This window comes from Centroberyx affinis, unplaced genomic scaffold (assembly GCF_046629955.1).
Source record: "Centroberyx affinis isolate AG114_WGS23_722 - 3 ecotype Tasmania unplaced genomic scaffold, CSIRO-AGI_Caff_v1 ptg002290l_1, whole genome shotgun sequence".
NCBI classification, from domain to species: Eukaryota; Metazoa; Chordata; class Actinopteri; order Beryciformes; family Berycidae; genus Centroberyx; species Centroberyx affinis.
Genome location: NW_027280566.1, coordinates 49,543 through 72,902, shown reverse-complemented (window position 1 = coordinate 72,902; position 23,360 = coordinate 49,543). Strand labels below are relative to the sequence as shown.

The window sequence follows — 23,360 nt, the reverse complement described above, 5'->3', positions numbered from 1 at the left end:
CCCTGAGTCTCTCTGTGTGTGTATGTATGTGTACAAGCAATGTGCACAGAAGTAGGTTTGTGTGACTGGGTGTACGTGCAGTGAATGTGCACAGAAGTAAGGTGTGTGTGTGTGTGTGCACGTGTGTGTTTGTGTGTGTGTGCGCACGCGCGTGCCTGTAGTGAAGTCCTGAGAGGATGCTGAATAGACACTATTGTATCATGGCCTCAGGCTTCCCAGTCCCTGGCATGGACCATGCTGAGCACAAAGCTGTCAAATCTTCCACTCTGCTGCCGCTACATAGTTTCAAGTACTCCAGTCAGGAATATTTCTTATTGTGCCGGGCCTGGCAGAGCCTCAGGCTGCCTTCTAATCAGCAGGGATCGCCCCTACGCCCTGCAATGTACATGAGTATATTGTTGTGGAAAACGTATTTCAGGGAGAACTGCTCTTTGCACTGTGTACCCGAATGTCAGTGTTATGTTAGTGTCTATCGTATGTAGAGTTTTGGAAAGCATACCTAGAAATTAGTTGGTTTACATTTTCCTCACATAGTGCCCTTCGCAGGTCCCAGTTGTTGCTGCCCAGTTGTAATCAACTCTCAAGGACAATTCAGATTATCAGTGCATGCACACAGGTGTGCAACCCCCTTCAGACATTCCCCTCTGTCGTTTTTTTTTCAAACCGGCAACAATGCTACATACTGTACATGTACAGAACTAGGCAGCATATCACGCAACTGCTGATATTTTCAGTGGTTCTGAAGCACCGTGGATTCAGTCGCTTTCAAACGGTCTGTGACAACCATGTGACGGCATTGAGACTCTGAAATAGTCTTTAACGTCTCTCTGTAAGTTCCACTTTGTTTATCTTTGTTGATTTTAAAATGGATGGCTCCACGAAGCAAGATGGCAGTCTAGCATCCATAACACTCCACGAACTAATAAGCCTATACGAGTGTGCTATCATGATAAATGCGCTGTTGTCATTTAAATCACCTTGCCCTCTTCCCCTCTCTTGTCTGTTTGTCCCCTGTGTCGCTCTCTCATATTTATATCTTGTAATCTTCCTTTTTATCTTCCCTTTCTCCACTCTTCTTTTTTTTCTCATTTATCTTTCCCCCCTCCCTCTTGCCTTCTCCTCAATCTTCGCCTCCCTCTGTGCTTTCTCCTGTCCTCTCCCCTACAGTGAGGAGGATGGTGAGCAGGAGGATAAAGCCATCTGGTACTACAGCACCAAGGTAAATGGGACTCGTTTCTTTTACTTAGGCTCTTCAGACGCTCAACTCGCTGATCACATTCTTGCTCTATCTTTACTTAAAAGATAGAGCATTGGCGGTAGTACGGCTGTCATAAAGGTTTGCTAATTCTGTGTTGTTTTTTTTTGCCATCTCCTCATGTCAACTCTCCCTTCACCCTGTCCTCGCCAGGTCCAGCTGGCCGAGCTGATAGACTGCCTGGATAAGGAGTACTGGGAGGCCGACCTGAACGCGGCGCTGGAGGAGATGAGGGAGGAGGTGCACACCCACATGGACATCACCGAGGACCTGACCAACAAGGCCCGCGGCAGCAACAAGTGCTTCCTCACCGCCGCCAACGGTAAGACAGCTGCGGCTCCTTTGTCTTATTATTAAAATAAATCCGAATGGGACATATCGTTGTCGGTGATTTATTCTGGCACGGTGCGCTGTAGGCAACGAGCTCTGCTTTCTGTCGGTGGGTTTAATCACGGCTGAGAGAGGGAGAAGGGAGACTCATTCCCCCCCCCCCCCCAATCTCTCTCAGAGCAGCCTCTGTCTTTGCCCCTGTCTCTCTCATTCCCCCTCTCCAGCCCTCTGTCTGTCTTCTCCCCAGTACCCATGAATGCCACCCAGTCATAGATAGCCGGGCCATAGGAATCAGCCCGGCCATTATGTAACCTTACTCTGGTCCCGGTTTGGCCGCCCTCCAACACTTGAAGCTTCTCTTCAGTCGTTCATTCCTTCCTTTTTGTCAGTGGCACGTCCCTCAAGGACCTGTTCCTTCACCGTGCGCGTGCCTTTTTCTCATTTGTTTTATTATTATTATTTTTTATGAAAATGATGTGCTGTTGTGCACACATCAGCTGAGCATGCTTATTGCATTCAGCGCGCTGCGCGGTAGGCGTTCTGCAAATGGGCTTTCATCAGTTTTGTTGCGAGAGCCGGAGCGGAGACTAGCCTTTCTCCCAAGCATCTTCTGAGCGCCGGTAATTCAAAAAGACTCTCACTGAATTCGGGCCGTAACCTTCTTTTACTCCTGCGCGCCTAATGGCTAACTGATCTGACGGGACGAGCAGAAGCAGAGGCATAGGTTATACAGGAAAAGGGATGCCGCTTAAAGGAATAGACACACTTTTTGGTGAACAAGCTATTTGTCAAACTTATCATTGTGCAGCTAGGTTGGCGGCAGTTTAACCTCCGTGTTTCCACTCTTTATTTTGTTTGCTGTAGTGCACAATACGAGTATTACTACTGGACACACAGAAGTGAGTAATTGGAAGTTGAAAAAAAGAGCTTAATACCCAATAAGTCAGTGTATTCCCTCAAGGTTTTGGAGCCTGTTGAGTATATTTGGCGGCTATTTTCACACCTAATCCATAAATCTCCATTAAAGTCCCGCCTGATGGGAGCAATTTTGCATCAGCTGGGTATGAAAAATGCTAGCCACAGGTGGATTAACAAGAGTGCGACAGGAGTGATATTTTGACAGCAGAGTTATAACTTTGCTCATAAATGCTCTTATTGTGGAACATAGGTGTCAATAGGTAGGTTGTGTGAAAAGCCGATGGAGGGTGTTTTTTGTTTTTTTTTATCTATCAATTTTTGCCACACGTTTGAGCTTCGTTATTATGCAGAGCTGTCAAGCGGCTGTCACTCAATATGAAATTTCTTCGACGATTTCCCCAAACTGCGGCTGTGGCAGCTCACCAATAACAACAGTGAAATCAAGATTTATTCTACCGTGCCGTGCTGTTCCACTTCACCCTGTGGGTATCGCACCTAGCTAAGGGAGATGCAGTAGGTGTGTACATGGCAGCCTATCCCGATCTTTTGCACATCAGTGGCGTTGAAGCAAAGAGGAAAACGCACTGCCCAACATAACACATGCACACGCAGCGCTGAACAAAGACAAATTGATAGAGATCACAGAATCTGCCATCAAGGGTTTTGCACCACACACACACACACACACACACACACACACACACACACACACACACACACACACACACACACACACACACACTATATTGTCTGCTCCGGCGATAAATGTCTGATTGGACATGAGTGAATCCCTAAGGATTCCCGAAAGCATCTCAAAGGGAGATTTGGCTTTCGTTTTTGTTTCACCCTCTCTCCCATAGTACGTTTTTTTTTTTCATGGATGAGCTTTTCCTTTCTCTGTTTTTATCAGGATTTCAGAGTGTTTTGGACGCACGAATACAATTTGTTCTAATGAGAATTCCCGCCAGTCACTCCATTATTTCCTGCTTGTTTGTACTGTCCTGATCACATCCTCCAGGGTGATTTGATCCCCCCATTTTAATGGAAGATTACAAGGGCAAAGGGAGAGGAAACAACTGTTTACCCCTCCACCGTCCACTATGTTAAATTTGAACAAATTGCCTATCAGCGCAGATGGAGGTTTTCTATCTCCTAGCTTATGTTAAGCTGGAACGGCGATAGCAATGAGTCATCCTCCCATAAATGATCTCACCACAGTCTTCCACGGTTGGATATGACCGAAGGTGCTTACCGCTCAACATGTGGCTATCAGCGCTGCTGCACTGCATCATATTAACTCTGGGGTGTTCAATTCAAAACACAGCGTGGTGCCAATATGCTCTCTGACCACACACAGAGGAATATGTGGCTTTATTGCACAGTGGGGGAACCATGTGTAACGTGTTTTACAGCAGGTTATGATTGGAATTATGTCCAGTCTACACCAAGCACATGAGAAATGTGTAAACAGGCTTTTTTAAAAATATAAAAGTGGTGTATTTAGACAGTCTAGACAGTCTGTTACCTGCCTCCATTTTTAGTTTGTTCAAATTGAATAAGGAATAAAGATGGATGGATGCACGTCAAGGGGAATGCCTCTCCGATCACCCTCTCCTTATCTTGACTGTCACTGCTCGTCTCAGTATTCTGACTGTGTGACCAGGCGGTGGTGTGATTGCCTCTGGGATTAGGTTGATGTGGAGCTGCCGGGCCGTCTTTGATACCTGTAGAATTAATGTCTCTCACTGGCAGTCTTTCAGTCTATTGCTGTTGTCCTAGTTTCCCTCCACAACCTGCTTAATTCAGCACCATTCTGTTTTCAGATTGAGAGTTATTCGTTTTGCTGTTGCCAGACACTGTTTATCCCCCTTAACTAACAACTGAGATTCCTTTCTTTGTCTTTTGGGGTTTTCTTTGCGCTTCAAAAATGTTTTGTGTTCCTATTGATCTAATCAATAAATCATTTTTTTCCTGGAGCTCAGTTCATCGGCCCTGTCTCACTGTCTGTTTGCCTTTTCCTCTCTCCTCCAGAGGAGATCCTGGAGCGGTTGCGGGCCAAGCAGGAGGAGGAGCTGGAGGAGGTGAAGAGACGGGCTGCCGAGGAGGCCCAGAAAGCGCGGCTGGAGAGGGAGAAGAGGGAAGTGGATGTGGAGAGGGAAGACGACGAGGTCAGGGTGAAGGACGAGGGGCAACAGGAGGCCAAGGTCAAAGATCTGCATAAGGAGGAGGAGAAGGAGGCAAAAGAGGAGGTGAAGGAAGGAGCCAAGGTGGCCTCACAGGAGGAGGAGGGTGTCAGACCTGGAGGTAAGAGCTTGATGATGATGATGATGATGATGATGATGATGATGATGATGATGATGATGATGAACGGCCAAATATATAGCCCAACAATTAATTTAATTTAATTTAATAACCATATAAAAAGAAAAGACCTTGTAATTGTTGACACAAAAACAAAAAGAATTGTTCAGTAGAGATTTGATCGGTAAGGACACAAAGAAGCAAACTTCTGATCTGAAAAACTGCCTCTCTGGCCTCGGTATCCCACCTCCATTCTGTTTTTGAGCCTTGAAAAAAGACATCATCGCAGCAGTGTAATTAGTTATTGATTGAAGAATCAATTCTGCCATTATCTGGCTCGTGAACCAATTAGAAATGCTTTGCTCCTTTTCAGGACTTAAGCGACTACTTTGTCACCCACAAACCATATTTGTGATTTATGTTGGTGTCTTACTGGATATGCATTATCCAGTGCAATAAAAGAGCTCTTACACTGAATAATAGTGAATCACCGCTATTGCATTTCTACATATTTATTGCATTGTTTTTCAAGAACGGTGTCATAACCACAGAACTTGAATGGACAGAAAGAGCACTTCCTAGTGTATCTTGGTAATTTCCTATGGTAGAATTTTTATAATGTTGTCATGTAATTGAACACCGTTTCATGTGTGGACAGACATGGGACTTAGAGAGTTAGAATGCTTATCACCACAGGAATGTTCTGTCTAAATGATGCCGATGCCGTTGCCATGGTAACACTGTGTCTCATGCACCAAATCAGCGCTGATTTCCATGACATCATCAAACACTGTATGGCAGCCATTGTAAAGGTGCTTGCAGACAGCAGGTGCACGCCGCAGGCTCTGCCGCACAGTGATGTTGATGTTCTGAGTATTGACTGGGAGGCCCAGTGGGCGCAACACTGCCACCGCGGCAAGCGATGCCACTTATATTTGCGTGGTATCCTGGGAACAAAACCAAAACTGAGACAAGGAAGAGGCTCTCCCACAAACTGTAAACAAAAAAAATCAATGTCAGTTTTTTATTTAGATCTTTGTACACCGGCATAGAGGTGTGAAACTAGTATAATTAGCTCCTCCACGGTTTTCTCCGGTGTGGTTGCCATGATAACAGAAACAATCAGTGAGGCGGAGAGCTGGAAATGTTGAACATCCTTCAACTCAGGCGGCAGCAAAAAGTCACGCACGAACCGGTGAACGGCAGCCGCCTTCGCCCCCCATGCAGCTGTGGCCGCCACCATTGGAAGCGGCAAAGCTGCCGTCGTATGTACAGTGAAAACAATGGAGGCAGCCACGGTAACTGCCCGCTGTCTGAAAGCACCTCACATATACCAGCCAAATGAGTGTAGCTTTGAATCGGAATGGCAGCTCTATCAATTCAAATTCTATGGTCAGAACCCTTTGAATGCGAATAATAAAGTAGTCAAGATTACAACCAAGATTACATGAAATGTTATTTTTTCTGTTGATGATAGATTTGTTCTTATAGCCCACAATGTTATCCGCATTGATTGTATCATATTTGCCAGTCCCGATCCTTGCTGAGAACAATACCGCCCTTCTCCATTGTCTCGAAAAGTTGCCCATGGATTATCTCTTTAAGTCTTGAATATTTACAACATTGCTGCTGTTCATGTGTAGTCGAAGAGGCTCCACTCGCTGGTCAAGAGGGCAGTAGTGGCATCTCAGAGGGACCTAAACTTCCAGCAGCCCCAGCTCCAGCACAGACCATCCCCACCGCTGAGACCTCTAGCCTGGGCACGGAGGCTCCAAAGCCCCCGGCCCCCACTGGAGAGGGCCGTTCAAGTATGGAAGTCAGTGACATCACCGAAGGTATACAAGGACACTCCAGGGTGAAGTTGCCCTTATTAAGCCCTTGTTTGGGATCAGCTTTACCATCCCCAGTCTGTACCTGTAACCTAGCAGGGGGAATTGCAAAACTGACTCCAGACCAGCTTCTCTGGGCAGGTTCACAGGTTGTCACAGTTGTTAATGACGATGACCTTGTTTGTTTTTTCATGCATCCTGTGCTTGGGTGTTCCTCTTGACCATTTCCCAGCCTGCCCTCTTGTCTGACCCTCCTGCCATTACTCTCTGTATGTGGCCCTCATCCCATCCACGGCCTTTTGCATTCAGCCATCCGCTATTTTGCTTGAATTTCAGCTTCGGTCTTAAACGCTTTTAGCCGCTCTGCTCTTGGTCTCTTGATCACTCATGCTTTCTTTTTCGCTAAAGAGCTGAGAAGTTGATTGCGTAGATTGATTTGCAATCAGATGGCTTTGTCACTGCAATCAGCATGACTGGAACTGAGCCGCAGTCAATTGGGGACGGCGTTCACATCGCCTGGTGCAATTATCCTTATACAACTTTTCTTCTGCTGCTTGCTTGTTATTGGTGCCCTCAGTTAGATCACTCTCTCTTTAAAAGCCTTGTTCTGAGATGACCTCCACACATCCAACTTTGACAATCAACATCTGAACACAGTTCCACCATTTGTCGTTGTGGTCAGTATGGTCATGTTGTGTGCACAAACCTCGTGTTGTGGCTGTGCTTGCCATACTCTGGCATTCTTCTCTGATCAGTTGGGCAAAGCATGGCCTGGCCTGATTGCCCATTGCTTTCAACTGACCCATGCTTTTCATATAAGCTTGTTCTTTGGTACACGCACTGCATGCTGCTTATCACTAGAGGGAGCCACAGCCCTGCTTATTATCTCACAAGCATTACAAGAAAGTTGCTGTCTTCTATTAGAGTGAGCTTCTACTTGTGCTGGACCTGCTGTTTGGCGGTCATTGTTGAAAGCTTTGTTTATTTGATGCTATAATTTGTTTCGTTCATTCCAGTTCAATCGTTTCAGTCTTGGTTAACACCTACAGCTACCTGGAACACTTAAATGAACCATGAAAGATGTCTCAGATATCATGACATGACAAATGACAGCAGGTACTGCACAGTCTAGACAAGCCAGACCTTTTCATATAATGGACAATTACCCTTGTCATTTTCTGTCCGTGTAGCAGAAAAGCTGTTGTCGGAGTCTGTCCCCGCCAGCGGAGAGGGGGTCCCCAGCCTGAGCCAGCCCCCCCAGCCCAGCGAGGAGAACAGTAACAGCAGTACGGGAACCGGGGCCCCTCCCAGGGGTCCTGAACCCCCAGATCTGGCCGACAAGTCCTCCCAGTCATCCTTGGCTAGCTTCGATGACACAGGTCTGGCACAACAACATCATCATCCTTTTGTTTTGCCTTAAGATCAGAAAGTTTTGCTCCCCTCCTAAAGAGCATTATGTTTAATTCAATTAGGGTCACAAAATGACGCAAGTAAAAGCATACTGGTCATGTACACAGTATGCATCCTAGTTAAGAACAGAACAGAGTAGTACTACATTTTACATAGTGGTTTTGTCTCTTGTGCATGGGAAGGGCTACACAAAAAAACACAATTTCAAAGAGATATCTCTTTCGACAGTCATTGCACAACATATGGCCTCAAATCAAGTAGAGCTTACCACTGTGTATGACTATGTAATGACTTCAGCATCTTCTGTCCTTCATTTAACTGGGCGGTGTGTTTCCAGGGGACGGTAAAGAGGCAGCCAACGGTGAGATGGCGGGGTCCGGCAGTAAGAGGTCTGCGGCGACTCGCATGGTGACCCGGCTGAGGAACCCAGAGAGCAAGCTGAGCCAGATGAAGAGCCAGCAGGTGGCTGCCGCTGTTCACGAAGCCAACAAGGGCTTCAAGGAGGGCAAGGAGGTGAGAACCGCAGCTGCTAATGATTTTGCGCTTGTAAATACATGCATATGTCAGTAATGAGGAATTTTAGTTGTTCTACTTTTTGGCATTTTGCATTTATCTTATCCAGAGCGACTTTAATACATTTACAAGAGTCCTATCTTTTTTCCCTGCCTCCCTAGGTACTAGTAGTAAACGCACAAGGCGACGTCACCCGCGTTAGCACACGCGGCTCCAAGGAGGTGGTGATGAAGGGAACCCTCAGCCATTTCTTCAAGCTGGGCCAGGAGGGCAAGTACCGCGTCTATCACAACCAGTACAGCTCCAACACCCTGGCCCTCAACAAGCACCAACACCGAGAGGCAAGTGGCAGTTCCCATTGTTGTCTTTCTCCTTTGACTTGTTCATAAAATACTTTGAAGTATGAAGTTGACAGTGAAACGGTGTCCGGTCTTATAAATCCTCATCCTTAAGTCCCATCCCTGACTAAAATCCACCCACCTACCTCTTCATCAGGACCACGACAAGAGGCGGCATCTCTCCCACAAGTTCTGCATGACGCCAGCAGGGGAATTTAAGTGGAACGGGTCTATCCATGGGTCTAAGGTCCTGACCATCTCCACTCTGAGGCTCACCATCATCCAGCTGGAGAACAACGTCCCAGCACCGTTCATGCACCCTAACTGGGCCTCACACAGGTGTGGAACAGAGTGGGAGATGGAGTGGGAATTATATATTACAATTTAATTGTGTAGCTTGCTGTTTATGCTTTATAACCATAGAAAACAATGGTTTAGTGGGTATTGGTAAATAAAGTAAAAGTTGAGCAGGAAAGTGATCATGTGACTTTGTTTGTTTTGCAGGACCAATTGGATCAAGGCAGTTCAGATGTGCAGTAAGGCCAGGGAGTTTGCCTTGGCTCTGGCTATCCTGGAGTGTGCCATCAAGCCTGTGGCTCTGCTGCCTGTCTGGAAGGACTCACTGGGACACACCAGGTACACACACCAGCGTAGTCGAGTCACCAAACCTCGAGTCAATGACGAGTCTCAAGTCTACTAATTATTTGAGCCAACCACAAATTCAATTTAAATGCAAAACATTCAAATACGTAAAAAACAAGTATGCAGTGCATGTACACACAGGATGTGTGGCCAGGCGGGCCAGTTTAGCAGGCAGAGGTGATCATAACCAGATCAGATCAAACGGCCCACCCCTGCTGTGTGGCATAATATTTAGACTGCGAGTCCACTACCAGTACCACCCACCTCTGCCTCTACTACTGCTTCAACACCACAACGCCCCTTTAAAGACCTTCACAGGGTCACGGCTAGAGTGTTTTTGTGTGACTGAGCACTGAGCATCAAAGTAAGTGTGTGTGTGTATGTGAGTGAGAGAGTTCACTGCATCCCAGCTACTTGTAGAGCAAATGTGTGTGTTTTATGGAGTTGTGCCAAGAGCAACTAGATTTACCGTCTTCTCATTTTTGATCAGGACATTTACGCGTGCTCTAGAAGCTGCTCATAATTGTTTATACACATTTATTAATAATAAAATAATTATTCATGTTTTGAAGTGCTCATACACGAGTCATGTGGGTCATATTTTACATATCAAGAGTGAGCCGGGACTAACGTTACTTTGAAGGTATTTTTCAGATGAAAAAAATATGCTTTGCCCTCTTCAAATTTTCACACTTGTTTTTGAAGGGTGTATTTGCACGTAGTCAAGATCCACACAGCTGAATAGACAAGGTTGAAAACATGTGAATAGAAGCTGTGAAGTAACAAGACAAAGTATTTCTCGAGTAGCACCAGCCCTAATGTAGAAGGAGATGAAAAAGAGATGTAAACAATTCAGGTCTTGCAAGTTGCATCGTGAAATGTTTTCAGGTTACACCGCATGACATCCATGGAGCGCGAGGAGAAGGAGAAGGTGAAGAAGAGGGAGAAGAAGCTGGAGGACGAGGAGACGATGCAGCAGGCCACCTGGGTCAAGTACACCTTCCCTATTAAACACCAGGTAGGTCACACACTCTCCACTCGATGTATTTCTTGTTGATGGATTATTTGAACCTTTTCTGAATGGAGAGCACTTTGTAATGTAGCCTTGTTAATCAGATGAAAGTGTAATTAGCTTATTTGCAGTGCAAAGTCTCTCAATACTAGATTCAGAAATTTTAGTGCCTGAAAACATACAAGTTACTAGGCCCGCCACTGATGTAAACTGACAGCCTGTGGGAAACACTGGTGTGTGTAAGTGAGCGACCATGAAGGGCTCTTTGATGCAGCAAGCCAAGCTCTGCTGTGAGTCATTTCTCTCACCAATAAATGATCCGTGTGTGAATAACCTCTAACCCTCTAATCGCTCTCTTTACCTTCCCTCTCTCCTTTCCTGCCTCTCTCCCTTCCCTGTGCCTCTTTTTTCCCTCTTTCCCCATTCACTGTCCTTTCTGAACCTCTTTCACCTCTCATTGTTTCTTTATCCCTCTCCTTTCCCTTTTCTCTCTCTCTCTCCCTCCTTCCCTTTCTGCTTTCTTTTCCCTGTGTGAAGGTGTGGAAGCAGAAAGGAGAGGAGTATCGTGTAACCGGCTACGGGGGCTGGAGTTGGATCAGTAAGACTCATGTGCAGCAGTTCGTCCCCAAGCTGCCTGGCAACACCAATGCCAACTACCGCAAAGAACTGGAAGGTTTGCAATGGGGGAGTTTCGGGCCCAAATTGTGGTTTTCAGTGATTTGGAATTTGGTTTTCTCTCATTCAAAGTTTCTTTGACTGTCAATTAGTCTCTCATTCAAAAATTTCAAAGATGTCATTGTGTTCAATTCGTGCACTTCTATGAATTGAGTCTCTTCTGTGGTTCTCGGTGGGGCTTGAGATCTCTAAAAGAGCTCTCCAAATTGTGCCCTAATGTGTCCAGAATGTGAAGGTGTTTTTGTTTCTCATTTGAGGTTTCAAATAGCCAGTCAAAGACCTCATAGATAGTTTATGCACTTGTTTATTCATGCACCCATTAGTATGAGTAAATTCCTCTATTATTAGGGATTATCAGTATGTATAGAGTGCCTTTGAAACAGACTGCAAATTGGAAAAACAAACTCTCTCTCCCCCTCTCCTCCTTTCTTCCATAGATGCAAAACTTGGCAAGAAATGTACTCTGCTGGACTTGAGTCGACGACCCAGTGTAGCGGCACCAGAAGCTCAGGGAGCTGCAGCCAGTAGCACTGAGGAGAGAGATGGAGATTCCTCTACCACCCCCAAGCCCTCAACAGACTGTCTGTCTGAAGAGAGGATAGAGGAGGGAAAGAAAGAAGAGCTAGATAAGAAGGAGAAGACTGAGGAACTATCAGCAGATGAGTCAGCCGAGAAGATGGAGGTAGACCCCACAGACTCAGGACCAGAGGAAGAGCAAGGTATGACAGAGCACCGCTAAACACGTCTGTAGTAGCACAGAGTCAAATTCAGATGTATGAATGGTATTTAATTTCAAACCCTGTCATTCTAACTGTTATTATGAAACTCACTAACTGTATCAACTTAAAACTATGTGTATACTGCACAAGCGAAGTCAGCTGGATTGGGTTTCCTGGACATAAGAAGGTTAAGTCAAATTGGAAAGGTACAGAGTGCTGTGAATGTGTTACAATCAGGCAGATTTTATGTTCAGCAAAATGTTCAAATTGCTTCTGTTTCTGAGTAGTGAAAATGGGAAAGGGCAAGGAAGATGTATGGAGTATAATTTTTATACCACCAATTTAATGTCTAAATTCATTTACCCTCCAGGGACCAGTAATCTGGAGGTCAAGGCCTCCATGAAGGAAGAGCCTACCGAGGGCCCTCAGCGGCCCTTCAACTACGACGTAGTGGATGTCAGCAAGGGCTTCCTCACCCGCATCGCCTACAAGAAGAAGGTCAAGACCTCCAAGCTGGACAGCCTGCTGGAGCGGCGAGTCAAGCAACACGCCCTGGAGGAGAGGCAGAGACAGCAGGCCCTCACCTCCAAACCCCAGACTTCAGCCACTCCAGCCCCAGGTCCGGGCACGCCAGTCCGGCCACGCTCGCCACTCCAGCCCCAGGCTCTAGCCCAGACACAGCTCAAAGCAGGTGTCGCTGTAAAAGTGGAGGAGAAATCTTCCAAAACACAGATTCCTGGGCCAGGTGAAGTCAAAGAGGAGACTCAGGCTGAACTCTCTAAAACTACCGACGGGACCGTTGCTCCTCCTCTTTCCTCTCCTATTCCAGACACCACACCCAAAGACCCTGCAGGTGGAGATTCAGCTTCACCACAAAACCAAACCATCTCCACGCCCCAGAAACTGGAGGCAGACTTACTGGAAAGGACTACAGGGCCCAAAGGAGATAGTTCAGGCAGTTCAACAGCACAGGGAATTCACAGCTCTTTGGAGCAACAAAAGGCCTGTGTACCATCAGATATTACCAAGCCTGCACATACTGAATATGCAGGGTTGGAGGCAACAATCTTGAAATCGGACTCAGTAAGGACACCCACAAGCACTCTTGACCAGAAAAGCGGTCAGAATGCACCTCTTCCTAAACCTATTCAGCAAATCCCAGAAACTCTAAACTCAGAGCATCTGGCCACAGAGGAAAATGGCAAGGACCCAAAGGAACACCAATCGAACATGCAAGGCACTGGACAAGGTAGAACTGAGGGCATAAGCACTCTCGCTGCCCAGCCAGTTCCTCTTCTCCCTCAGGTGAATGGGAAAGATGGCTTGGAGAGCGAAGTCATGTTGACTAACTCTGTAGTAACCCCAAACCATGGTGCTCTCACCAATAGTACACAGCCCAAGGTGAACAGCATAGGTAACGTTGAAGGAGAAGGGTTGGCCATCTCGCTCAAGGACAGCACACAACAAAAGCCCTTAGTGAATGGAGATGTGGTTCCTCTAAATGACAAGACAGTGGTCGGGGGCAAGGAACCAAGCCCGGCTCCTAGGGTAGAGGTGGAGAGCAAGGTGACGGTATTGGACCAGGACTACCAGCCGCCAACGAAGGTGACAAGACTGGAGAACAACATAGAAGCACTTGGAGCAAATACTCAGAGCACTCTACAGCACAACAGCACATCGCCAGTTCAGTCCGCGGAGACCAAACCTAAACCTGTGGTCAAGGTCATCAGAATGGCACCCTCTCCTATACCGTCAGCTGAGGAATCTAGTCTGAGTGACGATTTTGCGGAGGAGAACAGCAACAGTGGAACAACAGAACCACTCAAGACTATCCTCACCCAGGTAACCACAACCACCACGACCACCACAACAACGGTTTCCAAGGAGATGAGGATAGCCAAGGGGCCATTAAATGCATCTGGAGACGCGACAACTCCCATGGTGTCAACATCAGAGAGCAGTGCTGTGTCCACCCTCACTACCATGACCAAAACAACCGTGACCAAAGTCCGTTCGCCCACGCCCGACAGTCAGTCGGAAGACAGCCAGAGTGAAACGGTGACGCAAGAGCACAAGACGACTCTGTTAGCATCCGTTAGTAAGTCAACCACAGACCCCAGTGGTAAAATGTCGGCGTCATCTGTGAGCCAGGAGTTCTCCTCATCAACAAAGGGCCGTGTCCGCCTCCTCAAATTCTCCCGCACCAAGAAGACGCGCTCGGACACCGCCTTGCCCTCCTACCGCAAGTTTGTCACCAAGAGCAACCGGAAGAGTATTTTCGTACTGCCGAATGACGACTTGAAGGTGCTGGCGAGGCGGGGTGGAATCCGTGAGGTGTCCATCTTTAGCTACAACGCCAAGCCAAGCCTGGACATCTGGCCGTATCCTTCACCCAGGCCCACGTTTGGCATCACATGGAGGTAGGCTCTCTTTCTCTCTCACACACTGGCTGCATTCCACTCACTAATCCATAACCATCACAGTGATAAGTGGTTATTCTGTCTCTCCATTCTTAAGGTGGTGTGATTATTAAGGCAAAAACAGCTACTTCCCTTATTCTTATATCAACAACTTCTGTATAAAATGTGCCCTCTTGCTGACATTGATTAATTAATTATCCACTGAAGCAGTCACTGGTTTATACCAAGGATATCGTACACCTTAGGGGTCCCTACCCTTTAATCCAAATGTAAGAGGGAAACCCCAAAACATAATTTTTGAGGCATTATTAAACACTCTAAATGTTCCACAAGAATCTTGGATATAAGGATTTTAGTTTTTGACAGCCACACATGATTTGTATATAGTGACTCCCAAAAATCCACAAAAAACACTGGAATGGCAGCACTCCAAAAGACTTGAATTTTAATAAAAAATAAGACAAGACTTGACTTCAATTATACCATATTTTTATGGATGGCCACATAAGCCTAATGCATTTTGGCATAAACCTTAATCAGAGGACACCCCCATGTTTTTCATGGATTTTTTGGAAGTCAGTTTATAGTTCTTGGCAGAGCACCCAGCCAGAAGAAGTTGACCCAGGCTTGAAGAGACGCGCCTGCCATATATTCATCAGTGATTTGTGTGTATGTACGTACATACAGTATATATGTAAATTCAAGATCCCATGAAACTGAAATCAGTGCTTGGTCCATGACATATGGCTCTGGTAAAAAGGAAGTATCAGCAAGAGTTATGAAAGTTTAACATTGCTTCAGTGTCAATGCTAGCCAATTGCTCAACGGCAATGTGTAGTCAAACAGATTTTATCACTGCACTTACTGTCTCTGACTGGGATCAGTGTGCCTCTTTGCAAAACACTTGGTCTGATATTGCTGGGTGTTGAATTGTGACTCTAATTGAGAAAGCTGACACAGTGCACTTTGCACTGTGTCAGCTTTCACGTTGCACTACATGGAGACACGGTGGTGCAGTGGTAGCCCTGTCTCCTCACAGCAAGAAGGTCCTGGGTCGCTGTTGGCACTGGGGGCATGTTCCCCCCATGCCTTCGGTGCCTAGTGCATAAAAAGGGCCTTTCTGTGTGGAGTTTGCATGCTCTCCCCGTGTTCACCTGAGGGTTCCTCCATATAACACCGACAAGAACCCCCCTACTAAAAACATGCAAGAAGATCGTCGCCTGACCAGCAATGGTCAAAAAAAGAGAAGTTGGTCCCCGGGCGCTGTGCTGCAAGCTGCCCACCGCTCCTGGCCTGCCCGCATGTGTGTGTGTGCAAGCCGCCGTGCACATGTGTGTGCATGCTTGCTTGTGACAGTAATAAAGACAGGTTTGTCCGTCCTGTTTCCAATGTTTCCATTCCACAGTCGCTTCTAGTGGAGGCTCTTGTTTGCTTGATGTTGTCTGGACAGTGAAACTAATTAATTCAGTGGAGGAGGAGCAGAAGGTTGTACTTTGAAATGATGTGACGGTAATTTTTGTACAAACTGTACATTGGCTTGATATTGGTTTTCGCACCTGGGACCAAGTGATACAGTATGACAAATGTGGAAAAATTACAGCGTGCGTGTAGAACTTAGCAGCATCTGTTGACAATAATAATTGCAATAAATTTGAATTTGGCTAAACTAATTACTTTTTCACCTGCTTTTCAAAGGTCAATGATTATCCTAAGATAGTTAAAATCTGAAACAATCTAACATAAGCTGGAGAAACACAAGTTTGGGCTAAGCAAGTATTTTTTTTATTTGTATTGTTATATATTCTATACATGAGCAGGAAAACACCTGTCATACGCTTAAAGAATTTTTAAGTTTAGATATTCATACTTCTTTCTTATTTACTCAAGAAATCTGAAACTTTAGCTGCACTTCGTTTTTGTGAGAATTTATTTTTTAGAGTATCGTTTCTAATCATTAGCTGGTTGTGTGCAAGTTCAGCCAGAAAATAGTTAACTTATCATTTACTCTTTGTGGTTTTAAGATACGTACACATGGTTGATATGTTTAAATTTGAAAATGTCTTTTAACCACACATTTCTCTAAAATCTGTACTTTAAAAAGGACATTTGTGTTTAAAAAAAAAAAGTTGCGGTGGCAAGGAGGATGCTTTTTCCCTTCATCCACCCTCAAATCATCTCCTGGTTTTATGACGGTGTCATCATGTCCTGTTGATTTGTTGTGCGTTATGTCTTCTCCACTCCCTGTCTGCTGCTCGTGGCTTTGGCCCTCGGCAGTGTTATGGCTCTGAGCCCGGTGTCACACAGAGACCTCTGGTTATTTTGACCGGACCTCAGAGTTCCGAAGCAGACGTGAATCATCTGGTGGTCGGAGAAGTGTCAGGATGTTTCGCGTTGCGCAATGACCCGGCCCCGCAGCCAAGGGATATTTTCCCTGCCTGCGGTTACGCGCTGGAAAGGGGATATCTCCCCCTCCCACCCCGCACTCATCATGTTTTTGTAGACATTCGACGTGTTTTAAATGGCCGTACAGAGGGAGCCATGTAAAGCATTCCTAAGCGTCAAGTTCATTGTCGGGACAGTGATCTCAGTCATAAAGAAGGAAGGAACATTTCCTCAAAGAGATGAATGTATGAAATTATTCACTGAAGGATGACAACCTGTCATCCAATTACTCAATTTAAAATGGCCTGTTACACCCAAATCGGTTTATTAAATAAAAAAAAAAAGCCTAATGAAATGTCTGCAAGTTTCCACTTTGAACCTTGTGAGTTGAAACTGTTGTTTGAATGTGCCTTTGTAGTCTGTAATAATATCGGTACTTCAAAGAAAGCGCCTTATGAAATGATTTATTACAAGTGGCAACCAGTCGTTCTGTTTCTTGCATGGAAGTGGTCATGAGGGGACAGCAACATCACCAAAAACCTCAGTCTGCTTTTACTCTGCCTCTTCCTGCTCCACACACATGCTCCAACATGTTTTCTGTAATGCAGAGTCATTCATTGGCTGTCAGTCGCCCTCCATCAAGGGACTGCAAGACACATTTAAAGCAATTTGTATCAACTTTGACGCAGCATATAGGTTTCTGTTCAGGTAGCATTCGTGTTTCTGTTCTAGTCTAAACTATTGTGCATACAGTCGCACGTCGGTACAATTGGTAACTCACACAATTGTTGACTGTTTACATGCAGCAATATATGAATAGCTCTTTAACCTCCATCCCTTTTCTCTCTCTCCGGCTTTGTATCCAGGTATCGTCTGCAGACGGTGAAGTCGTTGGCCGGTGTGAGTCTGATGTTGAGGCTCCTCTGGGCCTGTCTGAGATGGGACGACATGGCCGTCAAACCCTCCGCCGCCATCGGCACCACGCGCACAGGTAGACCCCTCCACCCTCCCACCCTGTCCACCTACCTCCATATAAGACATCCTCCGTCTGGGGAGAGTGACAGATACTCCCTCAAAATAGTTGCTGGCACAGTTAAGATGAAGTACAGATTCTGTCCAGTCCCATTGCACATTTGTGGTTTTGCCAGCTATAGCTAGCAAGCTTAAAATGCTTTTAAAAATGCAAATATAAACCATGTCAGGTTTGTGACAGAACAACAGGAAGAACAGGAAGAACGATTAATCATCTTTATACTTAATTATGTTTTAGAAGAATTTGTTTCTCCCCCAAATTTCTTATCTCCAACATAGTAAAACATACAAAAAACATACAGATACGCTAAAAAAAAACATGCCTATCTCAAGAAGACATAACCATCAGCCTAACTGCAGTACAGCTGTATACCTACCAGCGTACTATACTGTACCATGTCTTTTGGAGTGCGTTTCCTCCATCTTCTCGGGCTCTCCTCCTCATCACCGTACCAACCCAGCCCTATCCCCACTCATTGCCACAGAGACGTCGGAGACAGAGATCACCACCACCGAGATCATCAAGCGGCGGGACGTGGGCCCCTACGGGATCCGCTCAGAGTACTGCATCCGCAAGATTATCTGCCCCCTCGGAGTGCCTGAGACTCCTAAAGGTTAGATACACTATATATTTTTTTCCTTCAACTGAAGAAGAGTGTGTGCCGGTGTTTAAATAAGAGATGATAAAATGAAACTTTGATTCCTTTGGGGATATTACGTCATTGAAGCAGCAAAACACAAAATACAAACACTTGCTTGTTGCCCTTCTTTTTCATCCATTCATCCCTCCATCCACCTGTCCGCCATCCAGAGACCCACACCCCCCAGAGGAAAGGGCTGCGCTCCAGCGCCCTGCGGCCCAAGAAGCCTGAGCCCACCAAGCAGACGGGCCCGGTGGTGATCGAGACCTGGGTGGCCGAGGAGGAGCTGGACCTCTGGGAGATCAGAGCCTTCTCGGAGAGGTCAGAGGGGCAAAGGGTCACACGGGTCAAGGCTCAAGTATAGGATGCTATATAGGATGCTGTATAGGATAACCCTTACAAAAAACGTATTTGAAAACATGTTTGAATGGATATCCAGACATTACCAGGGATGGAGATTTTACTAGCTCAATAGGCGGTCACAAATATTTTTTCTGGCCGTACCAGTGTTAAATTGCTTTGTCCTGTCAAATTCTAATTAGGTCTAATGGAGGCAGCCAAACAGCACTTCCAGGCTAATGCTCAAAGTGTGTTAAGTTCAATCCCTGATATTCACATCATCATCCACCTCACTTCTAACTTGGAAAATGTATGAAGGCATTTTTGGCCTCTTGAAATCAGCGAGTCTCTCCTTTTTAGTTTATTTTTGGACTATTTATTTGACTTTTTTAGGAAACATTTCTTGTTGAAAAATCTCTGTGTGCTGTATGGATGTTAGAGTTGTTTCTGTCCTCTGATCCAGGGTGGAGAAAGAGAAGGCCCAGGCTGCAGAGCAGGCCAAGGTGAGTTGTTTGGTTTCAGTTTTAGTTTGCAAGGTTTTTTTTTCCATAAAAGTACATTTTCTTCAAGAGAGGATGTGTTAAGTTTCAAGTAAGGAAGTAAGCCTTGTTCATAGGCAAGGAGCCTATCTCCTGTTTCTGTGGGATGACTGAAGTTAGTGTAGCAGTAGACGCTCCTGGACAGGACACCAGTCCATCACACCAGGCCATTAGGTTTACACCCAGTTTATCACTTTTAACAATGAGTGCCAAGAAGAGAGGGTCCCATTAATGGGTCCCATTATTTTCAGTTGATGGTATGATTTGACCAGTGATCATCAAATGCCTGGGGATTATGATTATTATTGGTTCATACATTCATTCACCGGCTCGCTTGCTGCCCTTCCAGAAACGTCTGGAGCAGAAACCGGGCACGGCTGCCACTACTCCGTCGGGGACCCCCGCCACGCCCGCCGCCACCCCCAAAGTCATCTTGGGCTCGCTGTCGGGCCAGGTCACCCCCGGCACCAAGGTGGTCCTGACCACTAAGATGGGCACCCCCGTCACATTCCAGCAGAACAAGAACTTCCAGCAGTCCTTCGCTTCCTGGGTCAAGCAGGGTCAGACCACGCAAGGTACGTATTGTTTTCTTACCTAAAGTAAAGGGCAGTGCATGTCACAACAAATCATAATGTATATGTTAACAAGGGAGATGCCATCCACCTTTTAAATTCACCCTTTAGGTATAATCCAGAAGTGTTAATAGTGGGGTTTTTTCACGCAGCATCATCACCCCATCCCCCCAATCCACCCACCTGCCCATTATGTTGGAATTGATGTATCTCCCTGATTATGTACATGGAGTAATGTTTGTAACTGTCCCTTCATTTTGGCAGTCAAATGCATATGACTCAATGCAGCAGCTGTGCTTGTTTAGAGACGGATGGTGTATTTGCTAATTGGCTGTGATGAGCCGGACCGGATCATCATCTGTGTAATTTCCCCTAGTAAAGGCCAAAGCCTTCTGGAGATGTGTTCACTTCCTATTTGCATGCATATGATTGTGTCCAGACTGTTTGACCTTCATCAGAGTATCAGGACGATTTGGTGGGAGCATGGTCATGATTATAGTTAATTGGAAGGAGTAGTAATAGTATCGATATCACAGTATTAGTAGTGTTATTATGGTTATTACATGACCGTGTTTTTGTTTTGCCCCATCAGGACCGGCAGGCACCGTCACTACCGTGGCCACGTCTGGCGGACAGACCTTCCAGATCACGGGAACCTCCGTGGGGGGCAAGGTTCTGACGGCCAAGCTGCCGCTGCCCGCCAACAGCAAGATTGTCACAGTCAACGTGCCAACTACACAAGGAGGTACGGCAGGTTTTTTTTAATAAGTCACACCTCGGAGGCAGACTTGAGGGCACAGCTTCTGCTTCTTCAGTGTAGCCTTTTCTTCTCCGTCCAGCACCGTTTTGGGATGCTCGCATGTTTGTGTTTTCATTGCTTCACCTCAGGCCCGCAGCTGCGACGTCTCAAATATGTCGGAGCATCCAAATTAGATCTGCCTCTTTAATTGGTTGCCATTTTAAGTCATTTGGTGTGCCAACCACGCGCAAGGTACCGTAGAAGGATGGAGCCTGTCTTCACTCATTTAAAGCGTTGTTTGTGCCAGCCACCACAGGCGCAAATATTTTGGAGTCTACAAATTAAACACAAATTAGACATGCATCTGTCCTTGATTGCCCCTGTCTGTGTGTCAAGTACATAAGGAGACAAACTTTTATGACCACCCACAACTTAGACAGCTACAGGGCTCCGACGTTCAGATGCTGGGCTCTGCAACACACGCTGGCTCCGTACGCATATCTTCAATCAGTCACAGATTTGACATGGCTAGTTTTGCGCTGGCCTCAGAACAGTGATGTTTTCTTTACATGCCAGAGATCAGATGTGCACTTAGAAACTCTTCACCAAAAAAACAAAGTTGATATATATTATGTATCCCAAAACTATAGACTCGATTGTGTAATTTCATTTTGTTTTAGTTATAAAGATTTGTTGCGTGAATTTGCCCTCCAGTGATGTTTGTGTTATATTAATTAAAGCTCAATGATGTAGATTAAAGAATAGGCTGGTTTCCAGTTGTGTTATGTACTTAGCACCATGAAAACAGCTTTGTGACAATTCAAATTTAAGTAAAACATTACAACCAAATATCTAAGTAGCCAGAGGGAAAATCAATATGGAGATTGATTTTTAGTATTAGTTACACCCAAGGCAGGAGCACAGAAGACTTGACATGCATTGGGGTGAAATGCCGGCCACTGTCTTGAGGCAGAAAGGGAGGAGACAATTAAGTTAACAAAGTGCATCCTGCACCTCACTACGCTGAGCTTTAGTGAAACCGAACTACTGCAGTGGGCCAGTACTATAAGTAGGCCTGTGTTCCTTCTGGTTCCAGTTGCCACAAATACAGTAGGCACGACCAATTCAGACGCAGCCACTCCCTCTCTTCACTGTGTTTCGGGCTACTGTGGCAGCCCGCTGCGCACCGATCCCATTGTGGCGCCTGCCGTGTGCCAACCCTGTGAGTCAGCGGCTTAGTTTGGAGTGGCACATCATGTCGGTTTGTGTCCTGTCGGCATGGTAATCTAATAGACAACTGTTTTGGTTGGATGGTTTTGGATGGCAGACTTGTGTAGTCTGAGGTTCCAAATCCAGACTGCTTTTGAATTGCGCTAGCTAAAGGTAGCTACTTTTTTTTTTTAAACTTTTCTAAGAAGTCAATATTGACCCAGCGGATGAGGTGATGGTTCATACTGAGCACCACCTGGCCCTGTCTGTGGTCCTGTCATATTACTGGATGACGAATACTGCACAACACCTAGTGGAGGTGGTCCGTCATGTTGAGATGCTCCATTGAAGCTGTTGACAGCTCTCGTTTGAATCACACAGGTCAGCTTCAACATGTAAAAATCAATTAGTATATGTGTGTTTGATGCATATACTGTATATCACATAGGAAAGGTTACTCTGGAAATAAACAAAACTCCCAATTGAGAGAGATTCTGTATTTGTACAGGTATAAACCTCTATAACACCCGTAGCACAGATTCTAAGGTCTCCAGTCTTATATATTATTTATATCAAGCTATCTAACCGAGAAATCTGGACAAAAAAGGGTTTAAGAGATCCTACTTTTCAAAGGTGATGCAATGGTGATGCCATTACAAAACAGCATCTGTAATTGAAATTCATTATTAAATATAGACATGCTTAAATGAATACAATCACGAGATATGTGAATGATATTCACCAAGGATACAAAGAAAGTGATTTTTCTTACCTTTGGAGCTACTTTTGAAGGATAAACTAAGTTCAGGTGGAGTGTAACCATTTAATGGACATGTGTATTTATCCAGCATGACTGTTGGGCGCCCTGTTTGTTTTGGAAGGGCTTAAGGAAGTTAGGCAGGAAAACAAGTTTACCCTGAGGTCTGCTTCCCCAGACAGGTAACCCTCTATGGAGGGATTCCATTTTTTCTTTTTTCCCCCCTCTTCTTTTTGAATGGAAGCGTACCGCTCCACTCACCGGCCTCCCAACTCCCCGACCTCTCCAAACAGCCAGTCCATAGAAAGGAGCGTTTGATGTGTGGGACCGGAGCAGAAACTCCCCGGGTCTTACGACCGGGCTCAGCGTCCCTGTTTGAAGAGGGAAACCCTTGATGTATAGGTTTACCTGCTCGGTTGCGGTCGCGAAACCGCAGCAAGACGGCAGCGGCGGCAGAGGGGAAAAAGAGCAACACTCTCACGGCTTAGAGAGGGTTTCCGTTTCTGCCGTCGGCTTCACGTGAGCCCGCGTAGACGCCGAGCCCGGTCGGACAAATATGAAACGCTCCCTTTGTCAGAGTGAAACGAAAAAGCGGGATCTGAATTCATGCATAATTTATGAGGGGGTTCAGGTATGTTGGGGGCAAACCAGCTAAGCTTTCAGTGAGCCTTTGAAGATTTTGTTTACCTGCTCAACTAATATTTACCGTGGTTACGATCAAAGGCCGGCGACTTTGCAAGGAGGGAAGCCCACAAATAATGTATTGAGTGGTGTCAATACAGGACCTC

General features: G+C 45.8%; 1 protein-coding gene across 1 annotated transcript in view; it reads left to right on the top strand.

The window, feature by feature from the left end:
* LOC139655506 (nucleosome-remodeling factor subunit BPTF-like) overlaps window positions 1-23,360 on the top strand; it is a 43,664-nt gene that overhangs the window by 5,272 nt on the left and 15,032 nt on the right. Inside the window, exons 3-21 of the mRNA XM_071532941.1 lie at window positions 1,168-1,219; window positions 1,409-1,577; window positions 4,535-4,807; window positions 6,448-6,639; window positions 7,824-8,012; window positions 8,381-8,556; window positions 8,718-8,897; window positions 9,052-9,233; window positions 9,399-9,530; window positions 10,425-10,554; window positions 11,086-11,221; window positions 11,661-11,942; window positions 12,313-14,362; window positions 17,611-17,735; window positions 18,262-18,390; window positions 18,588-18,738; window positions 19,220-19,259; window positions 19,645-19,870; window positions 20,460-20,612. Of these exons, the coding sequence (XP_071389042.1) occupies window positions 1,168-1,219; window positions 1,409-1,577; window positions 4,535-4,807; window positions 6,448-6,639; window positions 7,824-8,012; window positions 8,381-8,556; window positions 8,718-8,897; window positions 9,052-9,233; window positions 9,399-9,530; window positions 10,425-10,554; window positions 11,086-11,221; window positions 11,661-11,942; window positions 12,313-14,362; window positions 17,611-17,735; window positions 18,262-18,390; window positions 18,588-18,738; window positions 19,220-19,259; window positions 19,645-19,870; window positions 20,460-20,612 (4,967 nt within the window). The remainder of the gene's footprint in view (window positions 1-1,167; window positions 1,220-1,408; window positions 1,578-4,534; window positions 4,808-6,447; window positions 6,640-7,823; window positions 8,013-8,380; window positions 8,557-8,717; window positions 8,898-9,051; window positions 9,234-9,398; window positions 9,531-10,424; window positions 10,555-11,085; window positions 11,222-11,660; window positions 11,943-12,312; window positions 14,363-17,610; window positions 17,736-18,261; window positions 18,391-18,587; window positions 18,739-19,219; window positions 19,260-19,644; window positions 19,871-20,459; window positions 20,613-23,360) is intronic.